The sequence below is a fragment of the Carassius gibelio genome, chromosome A21 (assembly GCF_023724105.1).
Source record: "Carassius gibelio isolate Cgi1373 ecotype wild population from Czech Republic chromosome A21, carGib1.2-hapl.c, whole genome shotgun sequence".
NCBI lineage: Eukaryota > Metazoa > Chordata > Actinopteri > Cypriniformes > Cyprinidae > Carassius > Carassius gibelio.
Genome location: NC_068391.1, coordinates 15,179,999 through 15,198,513, shown reverse-complemented (window position 1 = coordinate 15,198,513; position 18,515 = coordinate 15,179,999). Strand labels below are relative to the sequence as shown.

Below are 18,515 nucleotides of genomic sequence, written 5' to 3'. Positions count from 1 at the left end.
AAAAAATATCACATAATTATTTTTTTTTAACTCTAGATTAAATTATGATTGTCTACTGACAGTGTTTCTGTTGTTTAGTTTAATCTCTATTGTATAATTTTAACTAAGCAAAATCAAAATGTATCACGAAACCCTTTTTAGAATGACCTACAACACTATAATTCATGGGACAGAAACTTAAGAAGAATATTTGATTAGACTATCTGTTCTATCTTTTCAGCTCCTAGCCTAATGTCCCTGCGCCCATCACACGGCGACCCCATGCTGGACCTGAGCTCACAGAGGTTGGTAGAAGAGCCCCATTCCATCCATGGTTAAATTCATAAAAACTTAAACCAAAACCATTTTTAGATAGATATTTCACTATATTTCAGATATTTCAATGTTTCACTTGGGAAAAACATTGTTTTATGGAAGTAAATGAGTTGTGGCTGCCCTTTCATGTTGACTTGAAGTTCAAAAATTGAAACTAACAGACTAAGGGAAAGCAAATGTATAGATTTTGATATCCTCTTCTCTCATTATCCTGTCATCAAGGGATCTGAACCGGTCCGAATCGGATTCCTCCCTCTCGGTGTCTCAGTACGGAGACCCCCAGCGCCTCAACTCAGCTCCGCTCTACAGTAATCTGTCCAGATCCAACGGTGGTTCCTCCACCGACAGCCCTCTGCTGCAGAAAAAGACCTTTGGCATGGAGAAGTGTGTCAGTATCGGAGAAATCCACTCTCAGATCCCGGGGAGGAAGATCCTGGTGGACGAGGACAGCGGCTCCACAGGAGACGACGCTGAAGGCACCAGCACGGGCCGCAAGAAGCACACCTTAACCAAACTCTTCAAGAGGCCGAAGAAATAACAGCAGTATAGGGAAATGTCAAACATAAAGGAACTAAGACTAGCACAATTGTACTTCTTAAAACCTTAAGAGTTTTAGTAAGAACATTTATATCGTAATTGTGTCGGCCAACGGGAACAGAAACCGTCATTTGTTGGGAACAGGTATGAGATCACTGTACATTGTTATTACTTCATTTCTGGTGTGAGCGTTTCTCCTGTTTTTATTTGTAGTTCGCGTGAGCCGGAGTTTTCACTCTCAAAGCAAACACATGCAAAGGTTTTCAGCACATACAAATGATTTCGCCTGCTCTATGCTTTTGGTTTACATAGGATTTGCTTGGACTTCTTTCGTTTTCACACGCAGCCCATCACCGTGTTGCGCGTCCACATCCCCCTTGCTGAAAGCACACCACCGTATGACCCAGTTCTTGTATGCAGCAACTGTGGGTGTGTATTGACTGACGGATGTGAGGCTGAATATATCTTGTAACTTGCTTTTGATTTCTCCTTCTGTTATTTTAAAATGTTTTAAACCTAAGATATAAAAAGGGAGGGTATTTGTGTTGTGCAAAAGTTGCGCGCTGACATAAACTGGGGAATCTCTTTTCTTGAACAAAACATGCAACTTTACATATTAATATAAATGTTGTCACCATTACTGTAATTTCAGTTTCCACTTAAATAAAAGGCAACACAACTGTTTTCAACATTGATAATAGGTAAAAATGTTTCTTGAGCATATTAAAATGATTTCTGAAAAAAATTGTGTGAAGTGCTATCACAGGAATAAATAAATGTAATTATTTGATTTTATTTTACTGACCCCAAACTTTTGAAGGATAGTGTACTTTACAACTAAATCAGTTAATTATATATATTTTTCTTAAATTAACAGAAATTATGTTCCAGAAACCACAAGCAGAATTTAGATTTAATTTGAGATTTTCTTGACCAAAAAAAAAAAATATGTTAGATTGTTCTCAGGGCTTTAACTTCCTCAGCATTGCGTTTCTTTGTAAAACCTCTTTGCATCATGGAGCTGTTGAAAATCAGTACAGGAAGTAGCTATTCCATCACTGTTCACAGAAATCGCCTGTGAAGTATACATCAATGCTGTAGACAGACCCAAATACCAGATACCATAAATACCAGAGCTTTTTTTTGCCAGTGCACTCTGTACACATTTCTCTGCTGTATTTAACATCTGCTGAAGGTTTGTTTGCATCAGCCGCTGTGGAGCAGAACATTAAATGGCTCGGCACACTCAGAGAAACCATCTGAATCAAGATAGCGTAGTGAGTTAGTGTCCACAACAAAGCCCCAAACAAAGGTAGGTTTGCCATTGTTACCATAGTGTTCTGAATAAACAAACCTGTTTCAGAGCCTCCTCGCTCATAAGGAAGTTTGCTTTATTCAAAGTTTGCACAGCCTTGATAGACGACTGAAATAAGCTGAATCTGCCCGTGGTAAACAAACCGCTTCAGCGGAGGACAACTCGTGAAACCATTTAGATTTTATTTGCTGGATTTGTGGCACTTTAAAAAGTTTATTATAGAAACATTCTAAAGAGACTTTACAATGCCTCTTGTACTACACTTTATTTTATTCATGTGAACTTTTACTATATCAAATCAGTTCTGTCTCGCTAAACAATGTCTCCTAAAGGTATTGACCTAATTTGATTTGACCTGGCTCTTGCAAATGAAAAACATATGTAACTAGGCCTGTTACCTTATAAAATAAACCTATACACTCTTTGATGAAAAGGCTAGATGAACAGCATGAAATGGAATCCTTCAAGAATTCAGCCAAAGAATCCAAATGTCTTTTGCACTTCTCTGTCTCTGGCTTTGGTCTAAGGCCCAGAACTATGTCAAATGAGCAATGAGCATAAATAAAAAAAATAATGATACAGTCATTTAATTTCTGTCCAGCTGGACTGGTGAGGAAGAGTGTACAATTCTCCAAACCAAAGTCCTCACCCGTACTTGTCTTTTTGAGATTCAGTACCACCTCCCAACATTCGGGGCAGTGTTACGCCTCGCTAATGGCCTCCCAGTTCATGGAGGTGAAGTCTGCTTCAGTCAGGTTAACCGTGAATGGTCCCTCTACTCTCTGGGGCTCCACGTGCTGATCCTGAGAGGTCGTGTTTGTGTTGTTAACACGCCAGGAGTTGAGGGGACGGATGGATTTCTGGAAGCGCTGAACACGAGAAACGTACGTCAGAATGAACATGTCACACACAAACCTGCAGCTACAATTGTAAAGAAGAAAAAATAACTCAGCCACACAATAGTTATTAGAAAATGATTCTAAAATTACATTAACAACACAATTAATATAACATTTTTACACACACACACACCAATCCATATATCTAAATCTATATATGTGCGTGTATATATATATATATATATATAAAAAATAGTGTCAAAATTATTTTTTATGTTTTTGAAAGAAGTTGCTTATGCTGACAGTGAAGCGGTTAAATATTATTAGAATTTAAAGTTTTCTGTTTTAATATGTTTTAAAAAGGTCATTTATTGATGTGATGGCCAAGCTGAATTTTTATTTCATTACTCCAGTCTTTGGTGTCACATGATCCTGGAGATCATTCTAATATGCTGATTTGCTACTCAAAATTATTATCAATTATTAAATCAGTTGTGCTGCTTAACCCTTTAGTAGAAACTGTAATACATTATTTTCTGGAATTTTTGATGAGTAAAAGTCAACAGAACTTTTTTTACATTATAAATGTCTTTACTGTCACTTCTGATTAATCTTATGCATTCTTTCTGAATAAAAGTATTACTTTCTTTGAATCTTACCGACCTCGAATATATAAAGAAATATGGTAATTTTGAAGGGACTCACATCTCTAAGAGTGCCAGACTCTTTACTGACAGCCACTATGGCCCAGATGAGAATCTGAAGACAGCAGAAGGCACCCATACAGACGCCCAACGCTTTGCCCCAGGTTGGGTACACATAGGCCCCATAGCGCAAAGATGTTCGGTACATCTCGATGAAGATGTAGGCCAGGATGAACTGTACAGAGAAAACAATCTCTTACCATTCTGAATATATAGACGGAGGCCTCGGTCTGTGAATGGAACTATCACTGTTAGTGTGATTCTGTCTCAGCAACTGAATTATTCATCACGCTGGGCGCAGGACAGACTGCAGCAGAAATCAAGCTTCTGACTGTCCTGCAGTATGATTCTACACGAACCCTTATAGATTAATATGTCCATTTAACATTTACAATTATAGAACTGTTCGTCTTAAACAGAAACCACATAACATACATCACACATATTAAAATTTGAGGGTGATTCCAATAAACCAAACCAAAAACAGGACACCCACCGTCAGCAGCAAGGGGGTGAAAACCACCCAGCAGGCTTTGAAGTAAGATAGCAGTTTTGTGCACCACGGAGGACAGTGACAGATCATGTCCACAATGTCCTGACAGAACTGGTTCACCCCTGCAATTACATCAGCATATGCAAATATTATATATATATATCACAGAGTGCAGTCACTTCACATTTACAGAACTGCAGCTAACATGGACATAACCGAGAAGTTGTTATTATTTAGCAGATGCTAAAGATGATATATTAATACAAGGACTGACATGCTGAAAACATGTCCGTGACTGATATGTACAGCAATAAACTCCAGTTTGTTTTTTATGTGCCATTTAAGGCAGGTGTATCTGAAATAAACGAAACCTCAATTTGTTTTGCTAAAAATTTACTCACCCTCAGGCCATACTAGATATAGATGGGGGTTTTTTCTTCATAGGAAGCGATTTAGAGAATTTAGCATTACATCACTTGTTGACCAATTAATCCTCCGCAGTGAATGGGTGCCGTCAGAATGAGAGTCCAAACAGCTGATAAAACATCACAACGATCCACAAGTAATCCACACAACTCCAGTCTATCAATTAATCCTATTTTGATTCATTCTTGTGACATCTTGCGAAGAGAAAAGCTTTTTTTAAATGACAAATCCATCAAGGTGTTTTAAATTTAAACGGTTGCTTGCGGTCCATAACCCATAATAGCACTTCCTCCAGTGAAAAATCCCTGTTGTCTAACGTTTAGGTTATGTTTAGTCATTTAGCAGATGCTTTTATCTAAAGCGACTTACAAATGAGGACATTGGAAGCAATCAAAAACAACAAAAGATCAATGATATACAAGTGCTATAACAAGTATCAGTTAGCTTAAATACAGTACACGGAGCAAGGGCTTTTAAATAATAGAATAAATAAAAAGAAAATAGATAGAATAAAAAAAGTTCCGAAAGTTACCGTATTTTCCGGACTATAAGTCACACTTTTTTTTTTTTATAGTTTGGCTGGTCCTTCGACTTATAGTCGGGTGCAACTTATTTATCAAAATTAATTTGACATGAACCAAGAGAAATGAACTAAGAGAGATGAACCAAGAGAAAACATTACCGTCTCCAGCCGTGAGAGGGCGCTCTATGCTGCTCAATGCTCCTGTAGTCTACACTGAAAACATAGAGCGCCCTCTCGTGGCTGTAGACGGTAATGTTTTTTCTTGGTTCTTGGTTCTAAATAAATGCAACTTATAGTCCAGTGCGACTTATACATGTTTTTTTCCTCAACATGATGTATTTTTGGACTGATGCGACTTATAGTCCGACAAATACGGCAGTTTTTTTTTTTTTTTTTAAGAATATTATTAGAATAGTGAGTGTTAAAGTCTGAGGGTCAAATAAAGATGGAAGAGATGGGTTTTAAGCCGATTCTTGAAGATGGCTAAGGGCTCGGATTGAGTTGGGGAGTTCATTCCACTAGGAGGGAACATTTAATTTAAAAGTCCGTAAAAGTGACTTTGTGCTTCTTTGGGATGGCACAATCAAGCGACGTTCACTTGCAGAACACAAGCTTCTAGAGGGCACATAAGTCTGAAGTAACAAATTTAGGTAAATGGGTGCAGAGCCAGGGGGGGGTTTTGTATGCAAACATCAAAAACTTGAATTTTATGCAAGCAGCCATTGGTAGCCAGTGCAAATTGATAAACAGAGGTGTGACATGTATTCTTTTAGGCTCATTTAAAGTTAATCTTGCTGCCGTGTTCTGGATTAATTGTAAAGGTTTGATAGAACTGCCTGGAAGACCTGCCAAGAGGGCATTGCAATAGTCCAGCCTGGACAGAACAAGAGCTTGAACAAGGAGTTGTGTAGCATGTTCCGAAAGAAAGGGCTTGATCTTCTTGATGTTGAATAAAGCAAATCTGCAGGATCGGACAGTTTTAGCAATGTGGTCTGAGGAAGACAGCTGATCATCAATTGTTACTCCAAGGTTTCTGGCTGTTTTTGAAGGAAATATGGTTGATGCGCCTAACTTGATGGTGAAATTGTGATGAAAAGATGGAACCATAAGCAGTTCTGTCTTGGCAAGGTTGAGTTGAAGGTGATGGTCCATCATCCAGGAAGAAATGTCTGTTAGACAAGCTGAGATGTGAATAGCTACAGTCGGATCATCAGGATGAAATGATAGGTAGAGTTAAGTGTCATCAGCATAGCAGTGGTAGGAAAAGCCATGTTTCTGAATGACAGAACCTAATGATTCTTCTCACATCAAAATACACTGACAAATTTGTTTAAAACAGTGAAATAGGTCTGTGCATATTTCTCTCCTGATTCAGACAAGATGTTTTTTCCTCTTACAACAAGCTGTGTTTTTTTTTTTGTTTTTTTTACTTTACAAGATGTTAATTGATGGACTAGAGTCATGTGCATTACTTGTGGATTATTGTGATGTTTTTATCAGCTGTTTGGACTCTCATTCTGACGACACCCATTCACTGCAGAGGATCCATTGCTGAGCAAGTGATGTAATGCTAAATTTCTACAAATCTATTCTGATTAAAAAACAAACTCATCTACCTCTTGGGTTACAGAAAGTGAGTACATTTTTGAACATTTCAATTCTAACTCTTCATTTAATGTTAATGCTGTGAAATTTTGATTTAGCAGAAATGTGTAACTCCTCCGATAAAACTGATTATGTGTGTTGTGTCCTTCATCAGAAGCCCTACCCCATCACCCAGAAGGAAATAAAAGTGAGTGTACCGTAAAAGAATGAGATGCCAATACACATGAAGAGAGTAATGATGATGAGACCAAAGCTTGTGCTGAACGAGTCTATGAGCGTGAACCAGTATATCCCACCCTGTGATGGAAAAACACAAAATAAAATGAAAGTCTATGGCAACAGAAACATTAATATCAATAAAATAAAAAAAATCACAAATGGATACGAACACAGACAAGATAATGATTTATGATTTTAAACATTACAGATACATTACTAAACTCTGGACACATGCATTTATAAACATGTCAACTACTAAATCCTATTATCAGTCAGTTTGTTGCTCTTACATCAGTGATGAGCAGCAGGCCCATGAGGTAGAAGGCGAAACAGAGCAGCGCCAGGAACAGCGTCTTGTGCTTCAGATTGGATCTGAGATGAGGAAACTCATCCAGCACAGCTGTACAGATCCCCTCCATGTTACCAAACTGCAGGAGAGAGAGAGAGAGAGAGAGAGAGAGAACTTCACAATCACATTCGTTACATTCTTTCAGTATTTACATAGATACATACTATAATAGCTATATATATATATATATATAACTAATGTTTTGGCAATACATGGATAGAAACTGAAATCTGAGACACAGAGAAGCGAATAGGAATTTCAGGTGAAGACAGAGGAAGGAAAACCGCTGTGAGTTCATGCACTAAATGAGTAATGAGCTGTGCAGTTGTACAGTATGTACATGGTTATTTCACACATCTCTTGACAAATCTGCTTCCTGAGCACTGATGTTTCTTTCAATCATGTTTCTAATCTGAAAACACTGAAACCTGATCACTTGGATTCATATTATACACAGTTCCCACACTCTTTGATTAATTAGGACTTTTCTTATAATCTTTCCAGTCATTCATTATTAATTTTGCTCACAATTTTTATAGACATAAATGGGCAGAAGATTTGTGTCAGATACCAGTCTTTTGAATTCAATTAAAATATTGTGTATTTAAATAATTATTCTTATGCATGCAAACTTATTCTGAAAGGATGCATTAAATTGATCGAAAGTGACAGTAAAGACATTTATAATGTTACAAAATACTTTGACTGACTAGAGTAAAGGCTACAAAAAATACTCAGAAAATTCCCAAAAAAAATTCAGCCTCGCTATGACAGGATTCTTTTAAATATTTTTTTAAATACTGTAAATGCAGCCTTGGCCAGCATCTTACCAGTGTATCCACTCCCAGCATAAAAAGCATGAGAAAAAACAGAATGGACCAAAACACTGATCCAGGGAGAAGAGCAAGAGCTTCTGGGTAGGCAACAAACGCCAGACCAGGACCTAGCAAGAAAAATACAATCACAAACACTCTTAAAAATGACAAATGATGCACTGGTTTTGGAATTTCGAGGATATTAAAACATTTTAAGTGACTGTTAATCATAGTGCTAATGTGTTGAACTATTCAGGATGTCAGAAGAGAGGGAAGTAACATGACAGTGTAAACAGGAAGTACCTGAGTCTGCCACCTGACCCACAGGCACACCCTTCTTCCAAGCCATATGACCCAGGATAGAGAAAATGGCAAATCCTGCAAAAAAACTGGTACCGCAGTTCCCAATGGTGATGATTAGAGTATCCCTGCGAGATGAGAAATTATTTTGAGATTTAAAGTAATATTTCAGCTGATAAAAGCAAACAAAAACAAAGTGTTTTCCCACAGTAAAAAGCCTCACCTGATGACATTATTGTCAAATTTATTGTATGATGCCATTGACAAGAGTCCACCCACCCCAATGCCCAGAGAATAAAATATCTGAGATGCAGCATCATTCCAAACCTACAATGAGAATGAAATGCAATACAGAACTGAAGAGAATGGAAAACTGCAGCAATATTTTTTTTTAAATGGTGTTGTTTAGGAAATTGTACCTGTGCATTAGCCAAAAGGGCCCATTTTGGAGTGAGGTAGAAGGCGATACCATTTAAAGAGCCTTGAAGGGTGGCCCCTCTGATGATCAGGACCACCAGCACCAAATAGGGGAAGGTGGCAGTCACATACACCACCTGACATAAGAGAAAAGATGGGAAATTCATTTTTGTGTGTAGAACGTATTCTCATCTGCTCTGAAAGGGCTTCGTATGAAGTCCACACCAGGGTTAGTAAAGTTAATTAAAACTAAAACCATAAAAAAAGCAATTCCATAACTTATAAAGATGGTAAAATACATGTAAATAAAATAAAATATAAAAAATATACCTATTTTCTTTTAATTCTGTTAGCTAGTTTTCAAATTTTCAACGTTAATCGTTAGTAGGGTAGTTGTTAAGTTTATGCATGGAGTAGGGTTAATGGATATAAACATACGGCCATGCAGAATAATCCATTAATATCTGCTTTAATAAACAGCTAATGTGCTAGTAATATACAGGCTAATAGCATAGCAATGAGTTAATAGTGAGAATGGTCCCTAAACTAGAGTTACCACTTGATGTACTAAAATAACTAAAACTAAAATTTAAATAAAAATTCACAAACACTATATAAACATGGTTAAAATAAATTAATAAATAATACAATTACTCAAACTTTAAATTATAAATAGAAGAAAATCTAAATATTGATAAAAACTGTAATAGTCTCTCAATAATACTAAAATAGTCTACTGGTCTACACCTATTTTCCTATCTGGAAAAAAGCCAGCTGGATGTGCTGTGGATCTGTGTAAGGCTTTCAGGTGTGTCTGGGTGGGGTTTCACCTTGCCAGAGCTGCGAATGCCTTTGAGCATGCAAAGGAAAATGACGACCCAGGCAGCCAGCAAGCACAGAGCTAGAGGCCAACGCACTGGACCGGGATCATGCAGCCCTTTACTGTACACTACACCCAGAACCTTTTCACTAAACACACACAAACACACAAAGATTCAAGAATTAGGTCATTAGCTTCATAACATGTTAACGGTCTCGGAGTGTTTCAGGTGTGGGTTTGTGGTACATTAGCATTAATCCGACCACATAATACTAGAATAGATTTTACAGGTCTGTATGTGTCAGTAGCAGCAGTACTTTGGACTTGAACGCATGTTTTCTGTACTTTATCACACCACTAAGGTATTTTTAGATACAAGGATGTGAACAAATGTGAAACATGAGCAAAACTAATTTGATAACAGCAGTTAATGAAGGTGGGCATGACAAACAACAAACAATATTTTAAAGCATTAATTAACATACTGTATATTAATGAAAGATTTATTCTATGTTTTTAAAATAAGTATTTTATGTTCATCAAGTATGTATTTATTTGATTCAAAATACAGTAAAAACAGTAATATTCAGAAACGTATTATTTCCCGTCTTCAGTGTCACATGATCCTTTAAAAATCATTCTAATATGCTGATTTGGTGCTCAATATATAATATTTTGTGTAAATCATGGTACATTTTTTCAGGATGTACTTCATGCATTTATTTAGTAAAGGAAGTAAAGGAATTATTTTGAATGAAGGTATTAATTTCTTTCAAAAAAAATCTTACTGACTAACCCTAACAGTAGTACAGATTGTGTCAACATAAACATATTTAACATTTAAAGTTATAAATTAACAAAATCACATTATGCATGAATTTGAATTCACAAACACACACAAACAATAGTATATTATATATCCACATATTTTTTTTTTTATTCATGATGCCATGGAAATTAATGTTACCAAGTTTAACCTTATTGTGAAATGCAAAATTTCTGTGGAAAGTTTTGATTACGGCAATAATTCAATAATTTTGTTTATAACTTTTCCAGGAATTCAAGCATTTCTACAAACTACAACTGTTTTACTTAAACACAAAATGTAATCATTAAAATTAAATTAATCATAAATAATGTATTGGCTTTTATTTGAATTATTTTAAAATACATTTTCATTTAATTGTATTTATTTCTGAAGGAATGTAATTTACAGACTAGTTTAGTAAATGTATATAGAGAAACTGAGGAAAAAAGAATAATAATTGTAGGGATGCAGCAATAACACTTTTTTCAATACTGGGTATAGATACCAAAGGAATAAATCATATTCATAAATCTTGTAACAGCAATGAACCAATATCAATATCGGTGCACCCCTAAATAATTGCAAATTCTTACTTCCAGAAGACTTCAGAGGGGCTTTGTGTGATATTAGTTTTGTTCTGTAGAGAAAACAAAGACATATTTGATTAATCTGGATGATAATGTAGATATTAATCAGTTGTTTAAAATTCAATGTAAACCTACTAGGAGACAAGTGAGACTTACTTGACAAAAGGGAATGTTATGAAGAGCATCACATGACCAGGGCAGAGGACTCTGGAAAGAACTGCCCAGGTAGTAGAATGTCCAAGCGATAATGACATTATAATAGAGACATACAAGAATGGACACACACAACATCCCTATACCAATCCCTGCAACGAGACCAGGACAACACAGTCATTTCCACATGTTTAGCCCTGTATTTAATTACTGATTATTACAAAATAGGAGGACAATGAATTCGTACTTTTTATGCAAAGTGGAGCTACAAGACTTTGAATAATGAATATATCTCAAAACCAAATTTAGATAAATCACAGCCCAATTTACAAATCATGATTAAGCCACTGAATTGATGAATTACATGTATATTGCGACCTTTGAGGAGGGGACAGCACTTCCAGACGGTGATGGGACCTGCGGCTCCATACTGGCCCAGGCTGAGCTCCATGAGGAAGAGAGGCATTCCCGTGAAGAAGAGCATGATGAAGTATGGGATGAGAAAAACACCTGCAACCAGTCAAGATTCAAGACTTCATAAACTCATAAACTTGTTATATATATGTTATATATTGTTATATATATATATATACTTTTATTACTTTTGTTAATATTTATTGGTGGATTTTTAACCAACAGTAAACAATACAGAAAGTGATGGAATGAGGAGGTTGGATTTCAAAAATATGAGTTAAATTCAAAGTTCACCCGCATAAGCACCACGGCTCAACAAGTTGAAGCATGTGCATGAAACCACTAAATCACAACCCCAAATTATGTCATTTGTGCCAGTGACTCCACATTCCTAACATCACAGGCATTTGTTGATGAGATTTTTCCCATCTTTGTATTATTCACACATTTCACATCAAATAAAGTCTACTAAAACCATAAAATGACAATGTTACAAATAGAATATATATTGCAAATCCTTCTGTATTTCAAGTATCTGGAATTCAAGTCTGGATTTAACTAATCATTTCATGAACGGAACTGAATCAACAGTGTGTGTTTCTGTGTGTATGCATATTTTGGTGTGTAATATGTAAGAGAAAGGGAGCGATTTCAGTATACACTTTCACCGGCTCTCATTGGTTTCAATTCTGGTATTTAGCTTGGTTCAGAGTTGACCTTTCAAAGTGTTGTTTGCCAATCCATGAAATTAGTCCTGTTTGTTTTTTTGTTTTTTTCTTTGTCTCTCATTTTTAAGAATAAACTATTTTAACATGAAACATAATACATTGAATCTAGTTTAAAGGTCCCGTTCATCGTGATCCCATGTTTTAAACTTTAGTTTGTGTGTAATGTTGTTGTTAGAGTATAAATAATATCTGTAAAATTCTAAAGCTCAAAGTTCAATGCCAAGCGAGATATATTATTTAATAGAATTCGCCTACAAAAAACGACCCGTTTGGACTACATCCCTCTAGTTCCTGCAGTAATGACGTAACTAAAACAGTTTTTTGACTAACCTCCGCCCACATGAATACACAAAAAGGGGGACGTGGCCTTGTTGCGCTCCGATGGAGAAGAGGAAGAGTTGTGTTTGTGTTTGTCGCCATGTGTCGTCGAAACGCTGTTATTTTCATCTCGGAGTCCAATCACCTTTGTTTGGGCTTCCCAGGGACGCTGTACTTGGAGATTAATGGTTACAATTTATGTTTAACTCGGTTCCCGAAAATTATAATCCACATGTAAAACTATGTGCAGCACATTTTGTTGAGGTCAGCTTCCTCAATCTCAATCAGTTTAATGCCGGATTCGCACAAAGATTATTCTTGAAAGATGGAGCAGTTCCCTCTTTGTCTGGAGAAGGCGTTGTTTATGAACCACTACCGGTAAGTGTATTTTATTATTTAAGTTTGTGCTTTTAACAATTTCTGTAACTTATTACACAAAGGGCAATGCTGTTTAGCTTTGTTAACTAGATGTTAGGGCTGTGCAAAAAAATAGAATGCGATTTTCATGCATCTCGTCAGTAAAAATGCTCCTGTGAAAAGTAAATCTCCAGCACGTGCGTTCTTTTATGGTCTATGGTTCAGATCAGGATTGCCAGGTTTTCAAAACAAATCCTGCCCAGTTGCTTCTCAAAACTAATCCAAAACTAGCTCAATCGCGTTTCCAGGAGGGCAGTGTGCGCTAAGCTGGTGTCGAATCACAACACAGGAACTGCTGGCACAAACAGAACTCGCTACGTATTTCTGAAGGAGGGGCTTCATAGAACAAGGAAGTCATCAGCCCGTTTTTATGACAGTGAAAACAGTGGTATACAAATAGGTGAATTTGTTTAAAAATACTGTGGGTTTTTTTACACGCAAAACATGAAAACATGTTATATTGCACACTGTAAACACAATCAAAGCTTCAGAAAAGCACGAAAAACAGGACCTTTAAGTCCAGCTCAAGGAAATGACAGTGCTTTTCTACCCTCCAACAATCCATGAACAGGTCTCTTCATTTGTATAACCATCTTTACATTGCAAATTTCTTCCTTTTTTTTGGGCCTTCATGGTCTGGGCTAATTTGTTTCAGTGGTTTAAAGAGGAATGTGCACTCCTCCCTATTACAGGGAAAGGTTTTTGGTTTAGGTTGGTTGGACAAAGTGCAGGATTTCAGCTTAGGGAGACCAAACATCCAGTTTTACACATGAAAGACCCATTTACACAGGAAGTTCATAAAATCGCTTATTTTTTTTCTCAAACCTTATATAAAGTAACTTAAACAACACTCGCACTCTTTTTGCTACTGTTGACACACTTCTTTCTGGGACTTTTCAAAAATTCAAGACAGCGCTCATTAAGATGGTCAGAGGCCAATGGGCGAATTTAGCTAGAATGCCGAGGTCACACCTCTACTCTTTTCGAAAGACATCCTGGGATTTTTACTGATCACAGAGAGTCAAGACCTCGGTCTAACGTCTCATCCGAAGGACAGTGCTTGTTGACAGTACAGTGTCCCCATCACTACACTGGGGCGCTAGGACCCACACAGACGACAGGGTGAGCACCCCCTGCTGGGCTCACTAGCACCTCTTCCAGCAGCAACCTAGTTTTCCCTGGAGGTCTCCCATGCAGGTACTGACCAGGCTCAGCCCTGCTTAGCTTCAGTAGGAAACCAGTCTTGGGCTCCAGGGTGATATGGCTGCCGGCCAAATTATCAGTGCTGGTACTACTAGATCTTATTGCTGTGTTTGACACTTTCGATCATAACATACTTCTACAGAGACTGGAAAACTGGGTCGGGCTTTCTGGGATTGTATTCAAATGGTTCAGGTCATGTTTAGAAGGGAGAGGTTATTATGTGAATATAAGAGAGCATTGGTCTAAGTGGACGCCCATGATACGCAGAGTCCCACAAGGCTCAATTCCTGCATCGCTCTTGTTTAGCCTGTTTATGAAACAAATTGCTCATCACAGCTTTGCTGATGACACCCAGATTTACCTAGCCTTATCACATAATGACTACAGCCCCATTGACGCCCTCTGCCAATGCACTGATGAAATGAACAGTTGGATGTGCCAGAACTTTCGTCAGTTAAATAAGGAGAAAACTGAAGTCATTGCATTTGGATTTAAAAATTCTCAAGATGAATGCATACCTTGACTCTAGGGGTCTAACACCTAAAAATCAAGTCAAAAATCAGTAGTCATGTCAAAGCAGTAACTAAATCAGCATACTATCATCTTAAACACATTGCAAGAATTAGATGTTTTGTTTACAGCCAAAACTTGGAGAAACTTGTTCATGCCTTTATCACCAGTAGGGTGGACTATTGTAATGGGTTCCTCACCGGCCTTCACAAGAAGACCAATAGACACCTGCAGCTCATCCAGAACGCTGCTGTCAGGATCCTGGGTAGAGCCAGAAAATCTGAACATATCACACCAGTCCTCAGGTCCTTAGAGCTTTCAGTAATTTAAAGATTTTAAAGTACTTTAAATTATTTATAAATCACTTAATGGCATAGGACCTAAATACATAGCAGATATGTTCACTTAATATAAAGCTAACAGAGTACTCCGATCATTAGGATCGAATCAGTTAGAAATACCTAGGGTTCACACAAAACAAGGGGAGTCCGCTTTTATGTTGTTATGCTGCAGGCAGTTGGAATCTGCTTTTTTTCCAAAACATTTTGGCCCTCATGCAAAACTCCTGATTGTCTGGATTCCTATAAAAATGACTGAATTTTACTGAAAAAGTGTACATGTGACCATTGCTTTACAAAATAACTTGTGTTCTACAACTCAAGCGTGGATCATACATTTTGTGCATCCTAACAGATTTGCTTTCAAATTTACTGTACTGTCACTCACCTCCTCCGTTTCGGTAGCAGAGGTAGGGGAACCTCCAAACATTTCCCAGTCCAACACAGTAGCCAATACAGGAGAGCAGAAATTCATATTTGCCACCCCACTGTTCTCTGGGAGGCTGAGCAGGAGGAGCTGGTGCAGAGGATGGAGACTGGTGCTCAGTTTGAGTCTGGGATACGGGACCGATGCCATCATGAGAGGACACAACACCGTTCTGCTGTGCTGGATTCTGTCAAGAAGATCATTTCAAACGTATGATCTCTGATCAAACACAACCACATAACAGATCAACAGCACACCTCTTTGTCATCCAGAATATATAGAACTAAAATTAAAAACTAAAATGTGATGTCAAAATGAACACTGCTACCTATCTGCCCTTAAAACCTTTAAACTTCTAGCTTTTAAAACTACTTCAACATGGTTTTATTAACACCAAATTTCGCCTAGGGTTTTTTAAATATATTTTACATTATTTGTCTTCTCATCTGTACTACTACTACGCAGTCCAAATTGAGGAACTAATGGTCAGTTTGGTCAGTGTAGTGTGTATCCAAGTGAACCAAAAGGGAAGTAACTTGATTGCTAAAGGGACATGGATGACACGCTACTGAAAAAATGCGCACAATGACATCATTTGCATGCATTTTTCACCATTTAAATATTAATAATATTATCAAAAATATTCATAATAATTATTAGTTTTTTTATGGTTGCCTATAATTCTGACAAAATGCATGCTTACATTAAATTATGTAAGCGAGTCCTAAAGGTATGGTATATATAAAAAATTAACAGGAGTCCGTCCCCATTCACTTATTGTATGGAAAGAATATGCAATAAAAGGGTGACTGAAACAACAACCTCAAAAACAATTTTGGAACCTAATGGGGATGAATAAATAATGTCAGAATTGTCATTTTTGGATGAAGTACTCCTTAACTCATATTTAATAATACAAACTAATATTTAATTTATATATAAGCTACAACACGAGAGTTTTGAAACGCAGCCATGGACAGGAATGAGGACAGACGGGTAGTGTTACCTCGACAGACCTGCAAGCCAACAAGTGTGCAAACGACTCCAAATTCCTTTCGAAACTCAAATAACATCAAAACATGAAAATGTTCTCGTTTTAAATAAGTATGAGTGTATTTGAAGTACCTCTCTAGTAGTATCAGTGCTCACAGTCACACCGTTTCCAGGTGCGTTTCTCGTCTCCTCACTCTGCATCTCCTCAGCGCTTTTCTTCGGATGCTCGCTACATTGTTCACTTAATGGTTTCATCGCAAATCCTGGCTGACTTTTAAAACAGACTGTAATTTTTTAGATACCTTAGAATAAAACAGAGTAACCTTGAATAAAAAGCGCAGGTGGACTCCGATGATCCATGTTGGTTGGGGGAGGGAGAAACTGTCGATGAAGGGAGGCGCCGGTGTGTGTGTGTGTGTGTGTGTGTTCGGCACAGTGCTCACCTTCCTGCAGGTAAACTCGTAATATCCCTCTTAAGAACACTACTGGTAATTCCCCTTCTCCGTCATTTTAATATTAATCAGTAATTACTGTCACTTTCTTTGTTGACAAGTCTGCTTCAATATATGGTATGATAATGTGTCTCAGATATAACAACATATTTGAAAGCATTATTTTCGTAGGACAAAAACAAAAAACCGTCGATTGTCAGCTTTCTACGAAGGAATTGGTCTCGATGCAACAGGAAGCCATTTCACCAAGTTCACTCCAACAGCAGGAAACGGCAGTCTGTGATGGCATGAGTCAACAACAAACGCAAAAAAATGTTTTTTATATATTTATATTGGGAATAAACCTAAATAGTTCTATTCAGTTAATATAAATATCGAGTTAATATCTAATATATATTCAGTTAATATAAATATCCTATATATATATATATATATATATATATATATATATATATATATATATATTCTAATTCTAAAATTCTAATTCTAATTCTGACTACCGCGAGCATGAGAACGCTTTGATGATGATAGTGTTTGCCACAAAAATGCACAATTCCAAGTTTGGAACAGTTCAGAAAAAAAAATAGTGGGGCAATCTTGGCCTGATGGTTAGAGAGTCAGACTTGCAACACAAAGGTTGCGTGTTTGAGTCTCAGGTCCAGCCGGAACTGTTGTGGAGGGGGTGAATAACCAGCACTATGCAATAGTAATTATTCAAGTCACTCCCCATATGATGACGTATAGTAATTTCATAACATAGCAATGGAAATAAATATTAATATTGTATAACCTATTATATAATTAAATTAATATAAAATAAAAATATGTCTTTATTATATATATCTTGCAGTTTAAATATTATTATTAAACTTTTAATTTGCCTCTGAGTCTGTGATTACAAGATGGGTAACATACTGTAACAGCCACTATCCACCAGAGTTATTTTTGTCTACGTGATGTATTTAATGTGGGGGGCGGTTCTGGTGGTGCAGAGGCTTGGGCCCGTCATTGCTGCTTGCAGCTATATTCTTTTTCACGATATTGAAATGAGAGCTTAGGATGACTTGTAAAACCAAACCAGAAGTTCATATATGAAATAAGCAGAATTGGTTTCCAATCAAACTGCATTTATTTAAACTGTAAGTGGCCAATCATACTGAATTTTAGGATGTATGTGAACACTCTTAAAAATTAAGGTTCTTTATTTCCATTAATGGTTCCATGAAGAAACTTTAACATCCAAAGAACCTTACCATTGCACAAAAGGTTATTTATAGTGGGAATGGATGCTTTAGATTTTTAAAATGTTCTTCACATTTAAAAAATGGTCCTTTTAAGAAATGTTTACTAAAAGGCACTTTGGAAAACCCAAAATAGTTCTTCTATGGCATCAATGCAAAAACTCCCTTTTGAAAATGTTATTTTTAAGAGTATAGGATTTTTTATTTCTGTTGTGTTATATCTTTGAAATAGGGGGCTAGACTGACCCT

General features: G+C 36.8%; 2 protein-coding genes across 3 annotated transcripts in view; one reads left to right on the top strand and one right to left on the bottom strand.

The window, feature by feature from the left end:
* The window catches only part of LOC127941623 (stromal interaction molecule 1), a 30,868-nt gene extending 29,539 nt beyond the window's left edge, over window positions 1-1,329 (top strand). For both annotated transcript variants that reach the window (XM_052536920.1, XM_052536919.1), the window contains 2 exons: window positions 221-284; window positions 538-1,329. In XM_052536920.1, coding sequence (XP_052392880.1) covers window positions 221-284; window positions 538-853 — 380 coding nt within the window. In that variant the 3' untranslated portion in view covers window positions 854-1,329. The remainder of the gene's footprint in view (window positions 1-220; window positions 285-537) is intronic.
* An 897-nt stretch (window positions 1,330-2,226) lies between these two features.
* Window positions 2,227-17,244, bottom strand: LOC127941622 (sodium-dependent proline transporter). Its single transcript, XM_052536918.1, has 15 exons — window positions 16,706-17,244; window positions 15,542-15,767; window positions 11,604-11,735; window positions 11,229-11,377; window positions 11,079-11,122; window positions 9,688-9,826; window positions 8,860-8,994; window positions 8,664-8,767; window positions 8,444-8,568; window positions 8,156-8,268; window positions 7,267-7,404; window positions 6,955-7,054; window positions 4,207-4,325; window positions 3,712-3,885; window positions 2,227-3,036 (listed from the first exon to the last, which is right to left on the bottom strand). Exons 1-15 carry the CDS (start codon window positions 16,826-16,828, stop codon window positions 2,869-2,871), a joined length of 1,989 nt encoding a protein of 662 aa, XP_052392878.1. The 5' UTR covers window positions 16,829-17,244; the 3' UTR covers window positions 2,227-2,868.
* Window positions 17,245-18,515: the final 1,271 nt, after the last annotated feature.

Excerpts from the sequence above, each read along its gene's own strand:
- LOC127941622 (XM_052536918.1), bottom strand. The coding sequence starts at position 16,828 with ATGAAACCATTAAGTGAACAATGTAGCGAGCATCCGAAGAAAAGCGCT. Across the intron at positions 9,827-11,078 it reads CCCTCTGAAGTCTTCTGGAA|TGAAAAGGTTCTGGGTGTAG; the intron begins GTAAGAATTTGC and ends GTGTGTGTTTAG. Across the intron at positions 7,405-8,155 it reads TGCTGGGAGTGGATACACTG|TTTGGTAACATGGAGGGGAT; the intron begins GTAAGATGCTGG and ends TCTCTCCTGCAG.